The sequence below is a fragment of the Pyxicephalus adspersus genome, chromosome Z (genome assembly GCF_032062135.1).
Source record: "Pyxicephalus adspersus chromosome Z, UCB_Pads_2.0, whole genome shotgun sequence".
Taxonomy (NCBI): domain Eukaryota; kingdom Metazoa; phylum Chordata; class Amphibia; order Anura; family Pyxicephalidae; genus Pyxicephalus; species Pyxicephalus adspersus.
In genome coordinates this window covers 26,890,185-26,912,518 of record NC_092871.1, presented here as the reverse complement: position 1 = coordinate 26,912,518, position 22,334 = coordinate 26,890,185, and the positions used below count along the sequence as shown (strand labels likewise).

General features: G+C 38.8%; 2 protein-coding genes and 2 non-coding genes across 6 annotated transcripts in view; all 4 read left to right on the top strand.

Annotated features, from left to right (window-relative positions):
- The first annotated feature begins 501 nt into the window (after positions 1-501).
- Positions 502-9,329, top strand: LOC140344474 (PABIR family member 2-like). The gene is made up of 10 exons (XM_072431618.1): positions 502-973; positions 2,678-2,756; positions 3,088-3,147; positions 3,779-3,822; positions 4,343-4,397; positions 5,151-5,249; positions 5,811-5,899; positions 6,460-6,524; positions 6,796-6,889; positions 7,194-9,329. Exons 1-10 carry the CDS (start codon positions 882-884, stop codon positions 7,351-7,353), a joined length of 837 nt encoding a protein of 278 aa, XP_072287719.1. The 5' UTR covers positions 502-881; the 3' UTR covers positions 7,354-9,329.
- Positions 5,560-5,696, top strand: LOC140344656 (small nucleolar RNA U109). The gene has a single exon (XR_011923628.1). It is a non-coding gene; the product is annotated as a small nucleolar RNA U109 (small nucleolar RNA).
- Positions 6,575-6,712, top strand: LOC140344657 (small nucleolar RNA U109). The gene has a single exon (XR_011923629.1). It is a non-coding gene; the product is annotated as a small nucleolar RNA U109 (small nucleolar RNA).
- Positions 9,330-15,348: 6,019 nt separating the features above from the next.
- PABIR2 (PABIR family member 2) overlaps positions 15,349-22,334 on the top strand; it is a 15,783-nt gene continuing 8,797 nt past the window's right edge. Inside the window, exons 1-5 of one of the 3 annotated variants that reach the window (XM_072431617.1) lie at positions 15,349-15,642; positions 17,816-17,894; positions 18,908-18,961; positions 19,998-20,041; positions 21,713-21,767. In XM_072431617.1, the coding sequence (XP_072287718.1) occupies positions 15,551-15,642; positions 17,816-17,894; positions 18,908-18,961; positions 19,998-20,041; positions 21,713-21,767 (324 nt within the window). In that variant the 5' untranslated portion in view covers positions 15,349-15,550. The remainder of the gene's footprint in view (positions 15,643-17,815; positions 17,895-18,907; positions 18,962-19,997; positions 20,042-21,712; positions 21,768-22,334) is intronic. The other 2 variants (XM_072431616.1, XM_072431615.1) reach the window with 2 other exon arrangements.

Here is a 22,334-nt window from a genome sequence, read left to right as displayed (position 1 = left end):
TAGGGGTACCCTATAAACCCGAAAGATATTGCAAGGGTTCCCCGTGTTAAGATAAATGAAGCTTTGGAGGAGGCTTCTTCCTTTAATATATCTAAGGCTTAAATATAAAATGTAGTTTGTGCCTGGACATACAATTCAACATTTCATTTTAACGTTATTTGATAATACTGTGTTACCACACTTTAGGGTTACAAAAACTTTTTGACAAACTTTTTGCCAATATTTTTATTAGGAAATAAAGATTAAGGCCTGTATTGTTTTTATTTTTTTGGAAACCTGGCAACCCTACTGCACTTTTCTAGTAACTTAAACCTGATTACCGGTAGTTTCTTCGGGGTGCTGCACTTAGCAACTTATTTACTGTACATTTAAATCTGATTGGTTGCAGAGGATTACTGCACTAATCTGATTGGTTGCAGAGGATTACTGCACTAATCTGATTGGTTGTTGTGAGTAACTACACATTACCACTTATTGCCCTAACCAGGGAAGCCCCGCCAATCTGTTTTTTGGAAATGGAGGCGGAGATATCAAAACTCGACGGGGCTTGGTTTAAAAAAAATGGGCGTGTCTAAGGAGTTATAATTGCGGCTGTGAGTGCAAAAAACATTATAGGATATCAAACGGTATCCGCAGGTTGGTTCTTAAGACGCTCAGGCCGTGCTCGGTCAGGAAGGAATTTGTGCGCATGCGCTGTGCTCAGACTCGGCATACACAGGGCTGTACTGCTTGGCTTGGGCCTGAGCTGTTCTGGAGCTTCTCATAGGGCGAAGGACTGCAACACAGCACCGACCGTCCCCCCGGGCTGTATGGACTTGTGAGCTCGGGACACTTCTACCGACCCCTGTACCGAGGAGAAACCGGAGAGCATCGCTGCCATCATGGCTCAGGAGAAAATGGACCTGGACGTGCAGCTCCCTACCGATGGCACCCTGAGGAGATCCAGTAGCGCCCCCCATATCAATGGGCTCAGGTGAGAGGGGTGCACATGCAGAGTTACCCCTGTGCAGTGCTGGGATTGTTTATTGTACAGATCCTCAGAAAAGTGCATGTTATTCTGCTTGCAGCAACCTGTGGCTTCCCAGCTGTGCACAACCTGCAGCTCCCAGCATGGACTTTGTGTGCTGCATGCTGGTATTTGTAGTCCTTCCAGATCTTGGCCTGTTGTAGTTTGCTTTATGTATATTGATGACCAGGATGTTCTTTGGAACTTTTATAGATGACTTTTTGGGGGATTTTAACTACCTTTTCATTCATTGCATTTAAAAATTATCTGAATAATCTGTAAGGAAGTTGCCCTTGATCCCAACTTTTATATCTTTATAGAAATAATATAGGTTGTGCAAACTAGTCACGTAGGACTTGCTATAGGAAAATGCATTGCTGTGTTATATTGCAATGTGTAATCACCTGCATGGCTGGCTGTTGTGATGCTGACCCCATTCATTACAATACAGAAAATGCAACACATCTCCTCCTATTGTGTGTTACTACCCCCACCTCCTCCTGTGTATCTGTCATTTACATCCCGTTTAATGTACAGTGCTGTGTAATAGGTTGGTGCTATATAAATACTATTTATATTTAGGATTATCAGACCTGGCTTTCTTTGCAATATGCATTCACTTTGTGTAAACAGGAATGCATTCTTACTCTATTAAAAGTTTGGCATGATCAGTAATGTTTGGGACAAGGATGTGATGTAGACTGATGGGACTTCATAATAAAGCGGCAGTGTTATGTCGTCATTTACTATAGCCAGCCTCTTGTAGCACTACAAATCCCAGAGAATATCGTGTGTGTGTTAGGATATGTTGAAATTTGTAATTCAAAGACCTTGCCAGGGGCCACTTCCTTTAATGTGAATTTACAGTTGGGAATGATAGTGTTAGGAGGATTCATCAGATGGTGACCACATTTGGACAATACATATGTAAACAAGTCATCAGCATAACTAAACTGCTTGTGGTCTGTTTTGGAGAAATAGGTGGCATTGAAATGCATTAATCTCCTCCCAAGTTAGTAGACACTGAGCAGTGTCTGTTACAATTTGCATCAAAAGTATCACAGATGACTAAACTTGTTTAACAAACAATCACAGGGAGGTAGGTGGTTTTTGGTTTGAGGTAATAGGCATGCAAAGTCTTATTTAGCCAAAAAAAAAGTTTTGTTGCTTTTTTTTTTTTACTGCACAAAAGTTTTGGCGTAGCAGTCACATCAGTCACTGACGTGTTACTAGGTTTGGCATTTACTCCTCACAGGAACCTATTGCTAACCACCTGGCACCTGTGAGCCTATTATTGGTTATATCCATCCATGGAATAAATTGCAGTGGCATATTAAAAAACACAGGGTTGGTTGACAACTGGTTCTCTGTGTTTTTTTTTTTTTTCACACCTGTACAGACTGTCTGAATGTAACCTTAGGTATTATATAGAAATCAGATTTCTGTTGTAATAAACAATTTTTTGTGACAGGTGAGCAAAGTGCTCTTATGCTCTATGGAGAGGATGATTAAGTGGCACTCTGCTTCATGGGAAAGCACAGCTGTTGTTCTCTATACCTTGTTCATCAATCTGGCAGTGTAGAAACCAAATTCATTGGGATAGCTAGCCTATAAAATTTTATATTTTACTTGACATTATTTATTAACTACTGTTTGTCTTTTTGTCTGCAGTGATCACTCACCAGTATTCCACCCCTACACTCTGAGGGAACGCAGAAATAGCGCCACTGTTGTAAACCGCCAGAACTTGGTAAGATTGCAAATATATATTGTAACGCTTATGTCAAAATTAACCTACATATGCAGTACATCCATACCATGCAGGTGCATGGTCTAATGCATTATTCCAGTAAGATACTTCAAGTACAGAAATATTACTGTTCTGCCCGTATAGCATAGTCCTGTTGTGGGCTGATGGTGCCCAGCATTTTTGTTGTTTGGTCCCAGCCCAACCAACTAAACTACTCAGCAATTCCCACTTATCTAAAAATTGAAGAAAAAAAAAGGTTTGGATTTGGTGCCAGGATTTGTATGTTTTGCTTTTTCTTGCAACTAACATTTTTTTTTTTTTTTTTTCCCAGGTACCACCAGCTTCTTCCCCTATTCGAATGCCTAGCAGCAGATTATATCAGCTGCGGAGGGTAAGAATACTTTATACATTAATAAATACAGTGTTGGTGTGCTCACACATGAGGTCATTGTTTACTATAAAGAACTATATTATGTACATGGTGATTTAAATCACAATCCCTTAGAGAGAAAAAAAAAACAATTATGTTGGGGGTTGTTTTTAAGCTCTTGCTGCTTGTTGGGAAATATCCATAGTCTGTGCACAGGTGCAGTTTTTCTCACAAGGTTGTTTGTTCCTAATATGTATTGTTTTTCATGATTCCCCCGAATAGTTGAAACTTTTGCTTCTGAGATTTTGCTTAACACTTGAAAAGATAATTTTGCATATTTGTGGTTCTGTACTTTCAAAAGCTATCAGGTGCTCACAGTGTGAAGAAAGTCAGTTAGGCATAATCTGAAGATGAGCAATTTGTTTTTTGTATTGCACACTGTATGACCCTTTTCATATGCCAAAAATTAAAATGGCATTGCCAAAATAAGGAAAGTTGTGACCATGGATGCTGGGCGGGTGGTGACATCTGCCAATTTAAATATCATAGACCAGTTGCTTGCTAACAAAGTAACAGCAATCAAAAGATTTTCGTGCTTGCCCAGTTATGCTTTGACTGGCATGCTAAAACCTTTTTTTATTTTCTCTCATAGGAGGAAGGAATACATCTAATAAATCGGGAGACTGCACATGAACGGTAAGCCTAATTCTTTCTGATTCCCCCATCTCTGGTGGTGAAATGTTACTTAACCGAAGAACAAAATTGTAATGATCTGTATTCATCACTGCTAGTAACAGTTTATATCCCAGAATGATGGCACTCATTGTTCTGTATAGTGATGCAGTTTTCTTCCTGTGCTGATTACACCTAAATTTAAACTCCAAAACATTTCTGATTTATACATCATCTCTATAACAAAGGCATACATTTTGCTGGAAAATAAAATAGTTAGGGTTGAAAACACTGCTTGTGTTTAGTGAGTGCTAAAGATCAGAAGTATTTCTAAATATGCAGTGGCATTTTTTTGTAAGAAAAAATTGTACTTACTATAAGTGACCTTGTATGGTATGTTTAGCTTCTAAAATTTGTGGTGTTTCTATCTTCTATAGCTGGAAAGGAGTTTCCATTTTTCTTTGCTTAATATGTTTAATGTTTTTAATGATTATAGAATGGTAATACCGTTCCACTAACTTTTTTTTTTTTTTTTACTGTTTAGGGAAGTACAAACAGCTATTCAAATGAGCGTTTCCTGGGAGGAAAGCTTCAGCCTTGTAAGTATAATGTGTGTTGTGATATAAACAAATATACCATGTTAGTTAAATTCAGTGCTTTAATATATAAAAATCTGATGTTATCCAGTGATTGTCACATTCACAGCTTTATAAGTATGGCTGCTAAGTGTGGTAGGTGTTTAAAACTATCACTACTTTCATAGTACTAAGGCCTGACCGCTGACTACCTTAGGAGCCCTTCCCTACCTGTAAGGCATGGCTTTTTCAGTCTAAAATACCTGGCACATTATGTTTAGGAATGGAAAGGTGTCATTGACTACAGGGAGGTAAAATGCATTTTAGAGAATATGTAAATGTATATTCCTATTGGGGAAGTATGGAACAGACCAGTCGTACTATTTGACACTAGCCAGCTAGGGCACCCCACAAATGTGGCAGTATATTAATTTGCCCTATTTACAAATTTGAGATGCTCATAATTGGGCACTCCAACTTGGGAGTGCCCCCAATTATATATAAGAAAACTATAACCAAAGCATACCTGTACTTTAATGCTAAAATTAAATGCTATCATACAAAATACTACTAATAGTGGTTGGTTGCATGTAGATTGATTCTTCTACTCTTAAAAATATTTTTTCAGTTTATCCAAATCTTAGTAGAATTTTGACAACTGCTACTAAGTAATGACCTGTGGGGATCTGCCACAATGTATCATTTGATGCTTGCTCAGGTTTCTCCTTTGTTCTTGGGAGCCTAAACACTCAGTTTCTCCACCTTTTTCTTTTACAGAGTGATGATTCCGACAAAATGGATAAATCTTCATCCCCAAAACGAATTGACTTTACTCCGGTGTCACCAGCCCCTTCACCTACAAGAGGAATAGGAAAGGTAATATATCTTGTATTATTGATTTTGGTCTGTGCAGGAAAATGTAAATATTATTAATTAATAAATATTAGCATTATGGGGTCTAATGCAGTTACTGGGTTATTTTGGTTTTTATGAACCTGTACATTTAAATGTAGGGATTGTGTACAATACCATCTCTATGCAGTAACAATCTGTCTTGATGAAATTCTTATTGGACCCTTTTAAAAATAAATGCTCTAGTTCTTGCAAAATCTGTCTGCATCTGCTGTACATAGCCATGTGCATATGTCAGGCTTTCCCAGGTCCTGTTGTGGACAAAATCCTGCAACCGCATGTTTAATAAGAATCATGTGCTTTTTTCCTATAGGGTACATGTACATTAAACATGCAATATAGACAAAAGGAGTTTTCAGGGCCTCCAGCTTTGAAGAACAGGCTGAGTGGTAGTATAATACTCCTACATGCCTGAAAGCATCCTTATTTTTTTGCACAAATCGGTCCTGAAACTGTAATGACATGAATAGCCTTTTGATAATATCTCCTACTAAGTAGACATTATTGTTCCTTTGTCACCCACAGCAACGTTTCTCACCTTCCTTACAAATGTGTCTGAGCAGTAATGGCCTGCCTCCAAGCCCTATACCCAGTCCCATAAGACGCTTTTCTCCGTAAGTATTTTATAAATATGATACTCTTGTTTGTTTTATGTGTCTTTGTTGTTAAGGGATGAAAATGATGTTGCCTAAAGAATAGAGAACACTCTGGTTTGAGTAATATCTCTACTTTATTTTTATGGTAACACTACATACAGAGCTTGCCCATTGCTGTACTGGCTTTTTAAAAATTTAATATTTATGGAGATGTTTGTATTGATAGTTTTCTCTTTATCTAAATTAGGTATAAATTACAGCCGTCTTGTTAAAATAAATGAATGTACACTGGCTATTTTGCCTGCTAAAATTTGTAATTTTAGGCCACATTTGTGGCTTGTGTACCCTTGCCGGACAACATAACTAGGTCTTTTCTGAAGACTTGCTGTAATGTCTTGTCTAGAACTCCTGGTCCATAAATGTCAGCTCAGCCCTCATGTCTAACTTCTACATTATGACTAAGAACATTTAAAGCAGGGGGCAATAGAGCCTACCTAATATATCATAATGATTACTTTTTTGACCAAGTCAGGTAGCTCTTGGCAGCAAGATATTGACCAAATGTATTTTCTTATTAGGAGGAGGAGTCAGAGTCCAATTAACTACATTCGCCCAACTGCATTTGGTTCCATAAAGAGAAAAGGTAAGTTCAAATATAAAATTTTATTTGCTTGTGTGAGTTGTACAATATGAGAGCATGACTGATATTTCTATGGTGCCCCATTAAGTGGAGCATCAGTGTATCTAGATCATGCTAAAGAACCATATGGAGTCATTTGGGCCTCCAGTTGTAAAGTACAGACTGAGTGGTAGTATGTTACTCCTACATTGTTTCGGAGGGAAAAGGTGCATCAAACAGAAGTCTTATGCTGATGTTCACCAGATACTAACCTTCTGTATATTTGTGTTTTTAGTTGAAATGGAAGGAGAATCCCAACCGAAGAGGCTGTTTCAAGGAACTTCAAGCATGCTGTCCCCAGATGTGACCCCTCTCTCTGATTACAGTTGGTAAGATCACATTCTGGGTATCTATTTTTTAAGGAGTTATTAACTCAGCAGTTGTACCATAATTTAATAATGGGCTGTTATGGTAGTGAGGTGCACATGGAGGTGAATATTACAATTTCTTGCCACATCTGGCTTTGAGTCCTTCTGCTTCACTGACAAGGCAGATTCATATAGCTAGAAAAAAACAGAAAATAGTGTTTTTTTTTTTTTTTTGTTTTTTTTGTTCCCCCCCCGCTGTCTCTTTAAAAGAAACTTGTACCTAAAACTTTTAACCTACTTACTAACACGTCTCCTCTGTTTTCAGCCTGTCATCAGACCTCGATAGCAGCAGCAGCAGTGATAGCAGCTTTGACTCCACCGACTCCGAATCAACAGCTAAAGAATGTCGTGTGGCTGATTTGCCAGTGGCTTGTTCAAACTCAAGTTCTTCATTCATATCATTAGATGATCTTTCTCCGAAATGAAGGTCCTGGCCCAGGTTATTGGAGACTGCATCAGGGAGTCAAGGAGAAACGTTATCTCTGCTCTCTGAGCCCAGTTTCATGTATATAAATTTTTTCTAATTATTATGTAAATAATAAATGCCCCCTTTGTGGACTTATGGAAAATAGTGGGGGCTGTATATTTTATGTACAGAAGAGTATGTACAGTATGTGTACATATTGCCTGCATCAAGTGTTTGTGAATTATTTTTTACTATTTAGTTTTTATTTATTTAAAATAATGTATATAAAGTATGTGATCATGGGCTAATCTTGCCATATACCTTGACTGGTTTTGGCCAGATATTAACTGAAGTAAAATTGCTAACCAGGAGTTTATCAATGGTGGCTTTTTACTCATATTTTCTGAGTTTTTGTTTTTGCCTGAACAAACAAGATTTCACATTCACTTGAAGTTGACAATTTAAAATGGTGCTGTCAGGTTATGTCCTCCAATGTTCCCGCATGTTCTTTTTACCTTGCACAATATAATCTCAGAATTCTGGGGGAAAACTGTAGTTTGTTTTTTTTTTTTTTATTTTGTCTGTACATCCTCCCTTTTTTGAAACTGTGATAACATGCCATCCCCATGGTCCTAGTGTTTCTGGGTTCATTGCAGCCAATTTTCAATCTATGTAATAGATCAAAGCAACCTACCACCATTTTTTTATTTTTATTTTTTTTTTAAATTGGGTGCCTTGAACCTGGTTAGGTAAAATTAACTAAATATTCCCTTGTGTGGTAAAATGTTCTATTTCAGTTTACTGTTACAACCAGCAATCTTCCCATTTTCCAAGTTTTGGGTAAGAAAATGTTAAAAGTTGGCATGGAAATTAATCAAAAATGCCTTTTAAACAGTTATTGAAGTGGTTTAAATACCTCCACCAGAGTTTCAACTGCTCTTTTGGAAACTGAGAAGCATACCAAAATTTGAGGATGAGCATTTGATATATTTTGAAAGCTGGATGTCCAGCAGCACAGTTGTGTAGCTTAGGGCACATAGTAGCCTGTACAAGAAGAGTAAATATTCCTATTTTTTTTTTTCCATTGGATTATGTTAGAGGTCAATTCTCAAAAATTCCATTTTCCTCAGTGTGTACAATCCTGGCTTCCTTCGGCATATGTAGTTCATCCTGCTAGCCTGTGTGTCCTAGAAAGACTGTTGTGCTGTAGGTATGTTAACCACCCAAAAGGTAGAGAATTAATCTATACATTTTCTTTTCTGTAATCCTGCAGTGGCATAATCCATTTGATCCTATACCCCAGGGATTTATCCTGCCGGACATCCAGGTGTAAAATACAATGGTAGAATTTGATCTACATTTAAAGGGAACACAAGTTTTACCATAAACTGACCAGCAGAAAGGATCATTTTAGCAATAATTGATTGTGAATGGAAGGGGGGAAAAGCAAACTAGTTAATGTAAATGTGTAAGATAGGAAATATCGGTAAATGTGGAGTGTCAGAACAGGGCCGTACCTGTATATAGTTTGCCTTGGTCAGAAGTGCTTTCTATATGATGAAGTTGAGTGCTATGCACTTGTGTGTGGGTTTTTTATGCATGATTGTAATTAGGATATGTATACCTGGGCGCCTTAAGAGCAGCCTTGGAGAGAAACAGACGTGCAGGCACTCTGTTGATTGCTGTCATATTTATTGTGCATCCCTAAATGTTTTGTATTACATTACATGTTGGATAACTAGTGTCCTAATCGGTAATGCAAAAAGGAAATTGGGGGGTGTTAATGTTTGAATTTCAGATCATTATTTTTCAGTCCATAATTATATATTTAAACTTGCAGCTAACGTGTCATATTGATATGTTTTTATTTTGACACTATCACCAATGATACTTTATGTTAAAAAAGAGCTTTAACTGGGCTAGCTATCTATTTTGTATAGATAAAATTTTCACAAATGTCTATATTTGTAATGTGGTGTTTTTTTTTTTGTTTTTTTTTTGTTTTTTTTTTCTGGAAATAAATGTAAATGTATCCACATCTTGCAAATGTGTTGTCCTCTGGCTGCATCCTCCTGCTGTGCGCTTCTACTGATTGGCCACTAGGTGTCATTATTTTATTTGGGGACCTATAGAAAAATACAAATCTAGAAATCACCACTAGGTGGCAAAACGAGCTGTTTTATTTTGAGAAAAATATGACCTCTTCAAATATGTAGAGCTATAATGTAAAGTAGATTGTATCTGAATCCAAGGTATATTTTTTCATATTTCCTAAAACCAATCTCTGGTTAGCTAAAAAGTGAAAAATGCCTAATACACCACACAAATATACTTTCCATCCCTTTCATGTCAAGATTCTACATTCCTCAGAAAGCTGATCTTTTCTCATTGTTGAAAGCCCTCATCCTTGTTGCTGTATCCAGACCTTGCTCAACTTGAACAATGTCTGGCAAGTTGCCTATCTGTCACATGGGTTACAGCATCTCTGATTCTAGACATAGGGGAATCCACATTGTACTGGCTGCCACCACTAACTCCAGGGCAGCATGCAGGCTGACTTCTGCAGCCTGGAATCCTGCACTGGTCATTTGGATTTCTTGGGCTCCATCTTGTGTCCCCTTTTTCCTTCTGCACTCAGGAGAGAAAAAAAGCTCACCTTTTTTTTAATTCTAAGCTTATGCATCTTGAGACATTATTTTTTCCCTGTTCTTAGAAGGTCCTAAAACAAAGTAAATGTAAAACTAGGTAGATTACAAAACAGGAGACCTATTACAGCGTGTTGTGAAATATTTACCAAAGTCAATATAGAGAAGCCGTGTGTGAAAAAGTAGATCCTTACCACTTCCATAGAAATTAGATGGGGGGAAGTAGTAGCCAGTAGACTTGATTACCAGATCATCAAGTGTGAACACCTCTATAAAGCAGCAGTTTGCTGGTCTGGAGCATTCAGGTGTGTGTTAATACAATACCAAGGAGAAAAGACATCATCAATGGTTGCTGCCCATTAATATGGGAAGGGTTATATGCCATTTCAATCTGAAGTCCGCCGTTCTACAGAAATAAAGATTAGCATTTGTTGGACAGACTGTGCCAAGCTCTAAAGAAAAAAAAAACTATCCCAGACTCTATAGGCATAATTTATTATGTTGGAGACTGATACTGATGGTCTACAAAAAAGTAAAGCCCCGTACACACGTCAGATTTTTCTCGCCCGATAATTGGTATCGGGCGAAAATCTGCCGTGTGTACAGTCGGTGTCGTCCATCGTCCGAACGACCGTCCTGGCGGATCCACGGACGACGACCGATTCTAATGCAAGGGAAGGGGGAGAGAGCGCAGCAGGGTGCCCCTCCGTCGCTCTCCCCCTCTCCTCTCCATAGAGCAAGAAAGGTGCTGTATGTACAGCACTGTTCATGCATCGTGCAATCCCTTGTCGTTGGAAAGGATCGTGCAAGTGTGTACGCAGCTTTAGTCTACAAGTTATTGGTGTGAAAGGTGAGTCATGGGGTTTTCACATATGGCTTCTTAATTTTTGTTAAATAAGAACACGGGGGAACCTGTTTATTTTACACCAATTAAGTTGCGGTACATGTAAAAAATTTTACAACCTTTTTTTTTTTTTTTTTTTTGGAAAACCTTAATATTGTCTATACAGGATAAGCTGCAGTCTTTCTTATAAATGCTATTTAAAGCTAGGATACCAGCCTGTTGGCTCCATGAGAAGTCATCTGGAATATTATTCTGCCAACCTTTCCTGCTGCCCTCTTAGTTACTTAGTCACCCCCAGCCATCCAGTCTTCATCTACCACTAGCTGTCTGAGTTTTGTGGATAGTTAGGGGCTTGGATCCTAATTTAAGTTATTGGTGAGTTTCAAGAAGTAAAGAGTGCTCCTCTGCACACTTTCTATTAGCCCGGGGCTGCTTGCAATGTGGCTACTAATTTTGCCAACATCTACAGCCTGGAGTTATGTTGCTGCTTTTTGAGTCTATTCTGTACTCTGAGTCTGCTAAGGCTGCATAATCTTCCTTTTTTGATTAGATCTTTACCACAGTCCTGCACAGTTATTTGATTACTCTGATTGTACGGGTCACAAGTATACTTCTATATTCCATATCTGATTTGTGGCTTTATTTGAAACTATCAGATATCTGATACTGCACTTGTCCTTGAAGATTCACAGTTGACTTTTTTTACTCCCATATTGAAGGAGGAGACAGTTTTACCTCCTATTGAGGAACTGCACAGCACTCGGAAACTGGAGGATCAACTTGTTGCTTCTGCAAGTGCTGTTTCCAGCCATGGGTTATTAAAAACATCTAAGGCCACAAAGGTTTTCCCTGTGCACTTACTCTTCCAACAATTTCTATGGAAATTAGAAGCATCCACATAAGTTATTTACAGTCTCCCCCAAACTCTTTTTAGTCCTTTATCCATTGGTGAGGATCTTGTCTCAAGGACACAACCAATATGCGTTTGGAAGAACTTTATAAGGTTGGCACTTCCTGCCCTTTAGTCTGACTGGCAAATTATGTATGATCCCTCGATCCTGCTGGAGAAGTCCTCGATCGTGTCCCGTGCCATCCTGGTATCTACTTTTATCCTGGCCAGAAAGAAAGTGCCAGACAACGACATCTTTATCCACCTTCTTCCTTATTCTGGCTATGTCACCTGATCTCACACTGCGCAGGCATGCAATTAGGTGATGTAGCCTGCTGTAAAGGGAAAAAAAGACTGCTGAACTCCCTGTGTATGCGTGAGATTGACATTTCTTTCTCCTCAATGTGGAAAAATGCCCCTTCTGCGTATGCCCAAGATTGGGAATGTGTTACTTATGTATCCCAGGAGGCTCTGCGCTCCCATTCAGTTTTTATTGCTAAGGCCACGTCTAACCTTTTATGTAAAAAGTTTGGTGATAAGTCCAAAAGTCCCCTTTCATTTCTTTACTTCTGTGACCATCATACCACAGCTCTCTTAGTTTAACCTGCTATGTTTATGTACTCAGTCTTACAAATCCTCAGGCAAGCCTCCCTTGGCACCCCTACGTTCCAAAATGGTGGTGCATTTGTTAACTATTGAAGGTTCTTGGATAGCTTGCTTCTTGGATGCAGCAGGTAATATCTTGACGTTATCCAGTACAGTATCCACTCACTCTTCAGCTTTTCTCCTAAAACCTTTTAGTGTCTCTGCATAAATTGGAGGATCTTCTGGAATAATATGTCATTGCCACAGTTCCTGACAAGTACAAACAATGACACAGAAAGAGAAGAAAACCCTGTCCAGGGGTGGTTTCAGACTGAAAAGTTGGGGTTTGATGTATGCAATATTTCCTAATCTGATGACAACTTTTGTACTTCCTTCAGTCCAGAGGTGCCAGCATAATTCATTCCCTAAGTGCAAAATGTCCCTGGCCTTACTTCTGTTTAAAATAGAACTATAGAATTGCAATAGAAATTATCAGACAGGCAGTATTTTTATCATTGAATGGTTAAGTATTGTCCCTTCTGCAAATAAACAAATAACAAACATGCTTACCTGTCTGTTTGCAATCTTTTACAATGCATGTACAATGCTCAGGCTAAGTGCAGTTCAGTTTAGGATGCCAGGATAGCCAGAATCCCAGGGACTGAATGAACTCCTGCACACATGCTGGTGAGTTATGTTATCCTGAATCAAGATGGCCAAAGATCTGACCCTTGGTGGAGGACCAGATCAGGCTGATGGCATCCACAAGGGGTCAAGCACTGGTGAGTGTAAATAAGAAATTAGGATCAGGCAAATAGATTTTGTTTTCAATAGTTTTTTAATAGAGGAATATTTTTTTATATAACAAGAATACATAACAAGGGAACAAAAACATAAAGAAGAAGGGGGAAATGAACAAAGAGACCAATAATACAGTTTGGCTAATAATGACTATTGCAATTGCAACTCCCGTCTGGAGTCAAGAGCTTAAAAAAAAAATACATGTATCACGTGTACATCAGTGCAAAAATCCAAAACCAATTGATACATGTCAATTAAAGAAAAGAGAAGGTCAAAAAGAATGGAGAAAGAGGAGAAGAAAGGAGAAAAGATGGGTGTATGGACAGGAGGGGGACACAAGACCAAAAATAGACACAGTTGTCGGTTGGGGCTTTTCGGACACATTAACACTTTACAGAGAAAGTAGATCCCTATTGAAATCTGGTAAATAATTATCGATCCAAGGCTTCCATACAGTTTGGAATAAATCAAAGGAATCATTCAATTTAGCATACAGTATCTCGTTAACAAACCTGTTTTACATTGGGGTTATTCGAGGACCAGGCCTTCGTCAAAGTTTGTTTAGCAACAAAGGAGCTTGAATTGGTGTTTTGTGCAGTTATTAGGCCGAAGAAGTAACAATGCTTCAAACGGGTCTTTTCTCATACTTCTACCCAACAGTGTATACACAAGTTGTTAAACACCCATCCAGAACCTTTTAATGCGTGGACAAGTCCACTAGACATGATATAGGGTTCCGCCACCTTGTCGGAAGCACAAATTAGATTGATTAGATTTCACCAACCTAGTCGATACCTGGTACCATCTCATGAGTAATTTGTAATTAGTCTCATAAAAGCCCGTGTGAACCACGCCGTGACCTGCAGTGTCCCAGGACTGTTCCCATTGGGCCGTTTCTAACGATCTGCTAATATCTTCCTCCCATCTAGACACAGAGCGGTTGGATTTTCACCTCTGCTGAAAGCAAAGAACAATAAATAAGTGAGATAACACCTTTACCCAAAGGGTCTTTGTCACATTTACTTTCAAAAGGTGTAAACGAGAGAGGGTTAGTGGCATGTTTTAGTAAGGACTGGACAAAGTAGGATCAGGCAAATAGATTTATTTTATTGCAGAAAGGACATCACCTGTAAAGTTTAGTTTTCTCAAAAAAAAATTAGTTTACCGGTGAAAATCCTTTAATTCCTTTTCAAACTTTGCTTCCCTCTTCTTTCTGATGCTAGATGGAACAACAAGCGTGGCCATCTTCTTTCTTCAGAAGACGGAAGAAGCAAACCACAGCCTCCTTGGATATGTGATGCAAGAATCTCAGTCTTTACTGCCTAGATTTGACCTAGTACCAGTTTCTTGTAGATCTGGAGAGGAAGAAGCCACACAAGAAGCCAATTAGCTCGTCCTGCTTAAATGAGAGTGATAGATGAAGAATGCAGAAAAAAGATGGGTGTATCAGTATTAGGATTCTATTTTTTTGGCCCATTTACAGTTATAAGGGGGTGTGGGGTAATGTAGCACGGTGGCTCAGTGGTTAGCACTCTTTGCAACACTAGGTCCTGGATTAAAATCTCAGCCAGGACACTATCTGCATGGAGTTTGCAGATTCTCCCTGTGTGTGTGTGTGGGTTTCCTCGGGGTACTCGGGTTTCCTGCCACAATTCAAAAACATGAAGTTAGATTAATTGCTTTCCCACAAAATTGACCTTGGAGTGTTAATGACATATGACTATGGTATGGACATTAGATTGTGAGCCCCTTTGAGGGACAGCTAGTGACATGAATATTGACTTTGTACAGTGCTGTGTAATATGTAGGCGTTATATGAATACTGTGTAAAAATAATATTAATCCAGGATAACTGGGCTCAGATAAAGTGATTTGAATACTGGCCAACAGACTGATGACATCTAGTGGCGGGTAACAAGTGCTGCAGGGGTAAAACTAATTTTTGTTTGTTTTTTTAGGCTAAAAATAGCTGCAAAACTTTTTTTGTTGTTCTTTTGCAAAAATCTTGAATCCTAATTTAAAGAACAGGTGATATACAGTAAAATGAGAGCTCCCAGGCTTTCATAAAGCATAATGCATTGTTTGTATATAACAGACGTGCTTGGTTTTAGCAGTGGGTGTATCTGAGCGATTATAGTGTCGGTAATTTCAATTGACTGATAATATAAATGACGGTGAAGCTGCCGGTGCCGGTCTGGAGGTGTCTGGGTTCTCAGGCCGTGCTCCGTGCTTACATCAGAGGACGGGGGTGGTGCGCATGCGCGTTGCTCGGTAACGGCATACAGAGGGCTGTACGGCTTGGTCTGGGCCTGAGTTGTCCCGGGGCTTCCTCGGCCTCTGATAAAGCAAAGCACTGCGACACAGCACCGACCGGCTTCCCGGGTGTATGATGGAGCTGTAAGCTCGGGGCACTACTACCGAGGCCTAAACCGGGGATTGCATCGCTGCCATCATGGCTCAGGAGAAAATGGAGCTGGACGTGGAGATCCCTACCGATGGCACCCTGAGGAGGTCCAATAGCGCCCCCCATATCAATGGGCTCAGGTGAGAGGGGTGCAGGCAGGGGCCCCTGTGCAGTGCTGGGGCCCCATGTGTGGGGGGGTCTGCATAGCACTGGTTTACATGGGGATTGGAGTTTCCATCCTGGCTGCTGTGCTCATTACTTGGTGCAAACTTTATCCAGGGACACCTACCTGCCATGGTGCATATTGGAGGGTCAGATCCTTCTCTATACCCATGTCATAGGTTTAACACACTGGATTTTACAATTATCCATAAATACAACAAGGAGGTCACATATGGGGGGGGGGTCCACCCCCAGGTCAGTGTGATTCCTAAATTTATGTTGGATAGCAGCGCCATACACACACCCATAGTGCTGATCACTTTATAAATATTATTTTCTTTGTGCTGATCTGTGTTCATGTAATGCACTCCTTACCATCTATTGTGATTATAAAGTTCTTAGTATTATTAAACAAGATTTATATAGTGTCAACAAATTACGAAGGGGTGTACATTTCTAGTGCTATATTTTGGGTAGTTATTTAATAAAACCCACCCTAAAGTTTTTATTCATGCTGTCCTTTACTTTTGGGGATCTGTCAGATCAGGCCCCTCGCATTAATGCATGCACGGAGAACTTCGCATTATTTCCTATGGGGAAGCTGCTTTGCATCTCAGGGAATGGCGATCACTTGATTTATTTATTTGTGCAGAATGAGGGTTCAACCAGAGAGCCTGCAAACTTTTCAGGTGGCTTTGTATATGGCAATTACAACCAATTGAAGCCCAGCAAGCCACTTTTTTTTGTTGTTTATTGCATTGTACCACTCAAAACACTTCATTGTAGTTCTTCTACACACTTGTCAAAATGTGGTAGTGCTTGTATGTTAAAGGGGAACACTGGCAAGGGAAGTGTCTGTTTTAGAGTATTGAGTAGGGAAGTGTTTGATATTCTTATTATTATAACTTTGTGCAGATTTAGATGATGGGACCTTACTACCCGTCAGAATGGGCACAGAAATAAAACACTTTGTTTAAAGGGTATAAATGAGGAAAGGTTGGCACCTTGCTTCTGCAGCCTTGTAGGTTGTTGTACCTTTGTTTCCGGTCTGATGCCATCTTTACCCACTTAAGGGAAAGCTAAATGGCCCAAACTTGGGAGGAGGGAAAATTTTATTTTGTTTAAAGTAAAACTAAAAAGTTAGCAGGCATGTCCTATATTGCAGAAGGGACCGGCTATATCCAGCAGATGTAGTTGAGCGGGCACATTTACATAACAATCATGTGCATATGATAATGATGGGCGACTACACCCCTGGCTATATCTCTTCTGCAAAGTAAACGTAAATACCGGATTGAAATTTTTAAATAAACACACTTTTTCTAGCTTTGTTGTGCCACCATCTTCACCCAGTCCTCTTCCAGGTTCCTCCTTCCAGATCTTCAACTATCTTGAATGGCCAGGTCAAAATGATGAGAACCCTGTGCACATCGGGAAGTGAGAGGATATTTGTGAGGAAAGTCCCCTTCTAGTTGTCACGAGTACAAGATTTCCCTTCTTTGTTCTGTTGGCAAATAAATTTTGGATAAACCCTTACGTTGCTGGAGATATTGGTGATTGGGACAATTAGAGTATATCTTTAAAGAGGAACACAACAGTTTACAAAAACCCAACAGAGGTCCTATTCCCACATCACTTTCTAAATCTGAAAAAAGAAGGTTTTGACTACATATATAGTTTTATAGCACTTTGGAATAAAAGTACATCGGAGAGAAGCACGGTGCAGACCCCCCTATGGTAGCCATAGGCATCCTGCGGTTTAAGTTTTGGGGAGGAACTGTTACAGTTTGCAATGTTTCACTGATTCTTCAAAATGCTGGATTATTAATATTTTGTTTTATTGAATCAATATCTGATATGAGCAAAAGTTCCTTCCTAAAAAAAGCTGTCATGATAGACCTGTGTGTTCTGGCTTGTTGTGCACAATCCAGGCTCTGGGACTGTCATGTTTATCCTGCTTGGTGAGTTCAAGCCCTAGAATAAATATATACCTAGGGAGTCACGGCTTTAATAGCTGCATGCTTGTTCCACTGACTCAGACGCAAGGATGACAATGACAGCCCTGGTGCCTGAAGCTTTACAAATTAGTAAAGGCAGATGTAGTGTTTTACTGCAAGGTAGATCTTATTGTAAATGTCTCATGTTTTACAGTGATCATTGTCAGGTGTTTCAGCCTTATGGGTCCAGAGCTCGTAGAAACAGCACCACTGTGGTGAATCGTCAAAGTCTGGTAAGGATAATACGACTGATTTAGTATTATAGTAATTAGTCATGAACGTCAAACATTGTAACATATCTCAGATTGAAATGTAAGGGGGATATCCTAAATGGGGCACAAACTACAGTGGAACCCAACATGGTTTCTTACCATCACCACATGTATGTAAAAGCATTTTTAGATTGTGTGTATGTGTGTTTTTAGACCAGCCTTTATTTCAAGGGTTCTGCCACGTCCTTGCCAATATTTAATATGCCCAGTTCATAAAGCTGAACTAAAGTCATTGATAGGTGGTGCGCTTTGGCCATACTTGTTGATTATTGCACACACTTTGGCACTTTGCAGCGATGACCAGTCCAGGATTCTGTCTCCACCATTGAGTCTTCCAAGTCCACTCCGGTCCTCTGCATCTATTGGCTGTCCACTGAAGATGTAACTGCATTTGCAGGAGATATATAGTCTATTCTCTGCAGTGCCAAGAATAAAATGGGGTTCTACACTGTTTGATGAATGCCAAAAAAACAAAAAGCCACCTGGAACTGTGAATAAAAAGCCAACAAACTCTGCCTACTTTGTGTTTTGGATTAATTTCCACTATAAGTGCATTGTATTTATTTTAGTATCTACAGTAAGAAAGCAGCTAAGATCTAAAAAAAAAAACAATCGTCAACATATGTTAGCCTGACGTTTTGCTTATTCTTCACAGATTCCAATATCTTGTCAGAAATATTGCATCATTTACATACATTTACCATATGGTGAATTAAATATTTCCAAATTGCCAACCTTCCAGACCTCCTGATTGTAGTGTAGACAGGAAGCTTGATGTGTGTTGGTTGAAACCATCTGCCATAACATTAGGTTGAGAGTGAAATGTTCTGTTCATATGAGGTCTTTAGGCTTGGCATGTGTGTGTCAGATGTCTGAGCGGAGGCTGAAGCTACCACATAATTTGCTGTGTTTTATCATTATGTAATAGTTTAGAAACTGTCTTATTAATTGGTGGTTTGCTTTTTTCTCTACAGGCACCATCGTCTCCTATCCGAATCCCAAGCAGCCGACTCTATCAGCTGAAAAGGGTAACAAAAACTAGAAGTACATTTTTGTGGGATTAACTATTCTAAGTCCTAAATAGGCTGGGCAACTGAATATAGCTTTAGGTGACAATTTATAAATCAGCTTGTATTCCAATTTCCTTACAAGTAAACCTGACTTTAAAGTGAACCTGTTACTTTGTTCTGTATATAAAATTATGCGTTATATGTATTTAACACATCCATGTCCTATGCATTTTTTGCTTCCTAATTGGTGCTCTAGCACTGTCATGGTGCATTATTGTTCCACATTTCTATGAGCACAGCTCTGCTAATAAATGGTAAGCATATAAAATGTCGAATAACATCTTAGAAGATATCTATACAAACAGTGAAAATAGGTAAAGACTATAAAACTTGCTTGTTCTTGTTCTAACTTTCTTTGTAGTTTTACTTTCTTAATAAATATGTTCCTAAATCACTTTCTTACACTCCATGTGTGAGGGTGGCTGCAGAATCTCTCCTTGTCCCCTCTGTATGCTGGTTGTGGCCACCCTCTCCTTTCTTGTTTCTACTGAAGACTACATCTCCGTGTGGACATGCACAACATAAATAGGAAAGTGTATGCTGTACATTATACTGCATAAGTCTTCATGGTTATTGTAAATTGTGACAAGCCACGCACGTGAGCACACATGCACGGCTCAACTCACGCAACAGAAATCCAGGTCTGCTGTGTAGAGTGTTCAGACACATTTTGATATGTAATATGCTGAAAACTTTAATACAACTTGGTGACACTTAAAATGTAGCAGCAGTACCCTCTATAAAACTGTGCCATGTTTCTAGAAGATATTTGCATTTTGTAGTGCTGTATATTGGGACTTGGAATTCAAAAGAAATCAACCCAAAACCCCTGACTTCCCCCTCCCAATACAAATGGCTTTAAAAAGTAAAGTATATATATATATATTTTTTTTTAATTATATGCCATCTCATCATTCCTCCCAGGTTTACTGGGTGCCTTTGCTTTTGTCTTCCAGTTTTCTTAATCCCCAATTTTGTCTTTTTTTTTCTTTAGGAGGAAGGTGTAGATTTGATGAATCGTGAAACAGCCCGTGAACGGTATGTGTATTTCCATCACGCTCTTCTCCCCCTTCTGTAATTCGCCCCCCCATGGTGATTCTGACACTTCCTGTTCTATGATGACAACACTGTACTGTATCTGTGTAGAGGCAGTGTTGTCACTCTGGGACAGGACTATAGAACACCTGTACCTTATCTTTTCTCCCTAACATAGGAAGAAATTGTTCTTAAGTCCACAGAAGCAGCTTGTGAACATTACTGATTACGGTCAGGTAGAGTGTAAATTTCTTCATACTTATCAGACAGATAAAACTTTCAGTGGTGTATTTAATAAACCAAAAGGAATAAATAAAGGATGTTTGTTATTAGGATATAAATGTCCTTTAATTCTCAGAACCATCTTATCTTACATGTTTGCTGCATTGATTGCATGTTAGTTTCCAGTAGCTGTGGGTTTTTATAACCTTAAGGTGACCTTACAGCTATTAGTGATTTGTAAGATTTACTTTTGCTGTTTTGTACACCACTTCTTATTGTTTATAATACACTGGTGCTGTAGTTTGTTTAAGATTCATATATATTGCTTTAAGCTTCCTAGTGCTCTTTTGGGACGTGCTACACCAGAATGGTTTGTAGGAAAGTATTTTAGTGTCATCATGGAAATAGTTATTTCCCATAAGTGTACAGTGCAGTGGTACGGAATATGTAGAACCCTTTTATATACAGTTTATGTGCCTAAGCATTAACTGTTTGTGTCTGGGTTTCCACCCTGCAGATTATCTCCCCAGGTTTGTTTTGACAATTACGTATTTGATACTTTCCATAGACATAATGGGGAAATCCACTTTTAGGAATGATAGTTTCTCTGGTATTATCTGTCTCTGGTATTATCACTGATCCAGAACAAACATGCATATTAAAAATTAGGAGTAAAAAAACTCCTTATCCATAACTTTGCCTCATTAATGATTGAAGCAATTAGATTAAAATGAGAGCCAGGCCACTAGTAATTTCATAAAAAGCATGCTTAGGTTTCCTTACATTAATTTATAGATGGCTAAATATTTTAAAGAACAGATTACAAGGCGGAGTGGCTCCTAAAGAGAGATATATTTAATAAAACAAAGGGCAGATCAGTGGATTCCTGCAAACTACCTATTAGTTTTCACTGCCAATTTGCAGTGATTTATAAAAGATTTTTATAGCAAGTCTCAACCAGTCTAAGGGCAGATACAGTTTATTACTAGTGTAATATGTAAGCTTTTGAAATTTCACTATAAACCCTGGCTTCAAGCTTCCCTTTTGCTATGTTTTATACACCATTAAAATATGTTTTGTCCTCTGCACACTTCCTGTGTTGCCTCTAAAGGCCCTCCTAGTTCTTACAGAACAATACCATTTTTTGTAAAGCTTTGAGAATGGGAGTGGTTGAGTAGAGGAAAGACACTAGGATGGCTTTAATCACAAGGAACAGTCCAATAATGTCATGTGGGCAAAGAGGAAGGGGCATTAAACGTTCCCACATACTCAGAAGTACCAGTTTTTTGTGAGCTTCATTAGCAAGAACCTGGCTGGTCCAGCAACGTACAAGTTTCCTTTAACCATATACTCATAGATTACTGTAACTCATTTGTTCTAACTGAGATTTGTGCATTATGTATGAAATATAAATGTTTGAGACCAATATCCATTTTATTTTTCTTTATGCAGAGAAGTCCAAGCTGCCATGCAAATGAGCATTTCCTGGGAAGAAAGTTTCAGCCTGGTAAGATACTAATAAATTATGAATTTCCAGTTAGTCTATTTACACCTAAAATCCTAAATGTAATAAACTGCAACTTTCCAGTCCTTGCATGAAGTGGCTGCATTAGGTTTTTTTTTTCTTAATTTTTAACTTGATAATTCTGTGAATAACACCTTTTTTTTGACTTCGTGGCTGTTCTCAACTCATGGGGGTAACATGGGGACTGCATGTGAAAACTTGCCTCCATTACATGGAGGATGTGGAGATTAGTAGTTAATAGAAGAATGATAACACCTTCTGTTCTGGCCACAGAAAGTGACAAGGTTACTGGATTTATGGACAAGACTTAAAGGTGTTTTCTGTACTGGCTGTGATATTTTAGGATACAATTCCATGGGAATTACAAAGCTGCAATATGTGTCATATTTTTTTTTTTTTTTAGTTATCACCAAGTACAGTGCAACTCGTGTATATAAGTCTGTAGCCTAACATGAAATCATTGCCATAAGGCCAAACCCAGAGTAGCGAATAAAAAAAAAAATGGCACAAAACAAACCCAATCATTCCAATGTTACCTTTTTTTTTATA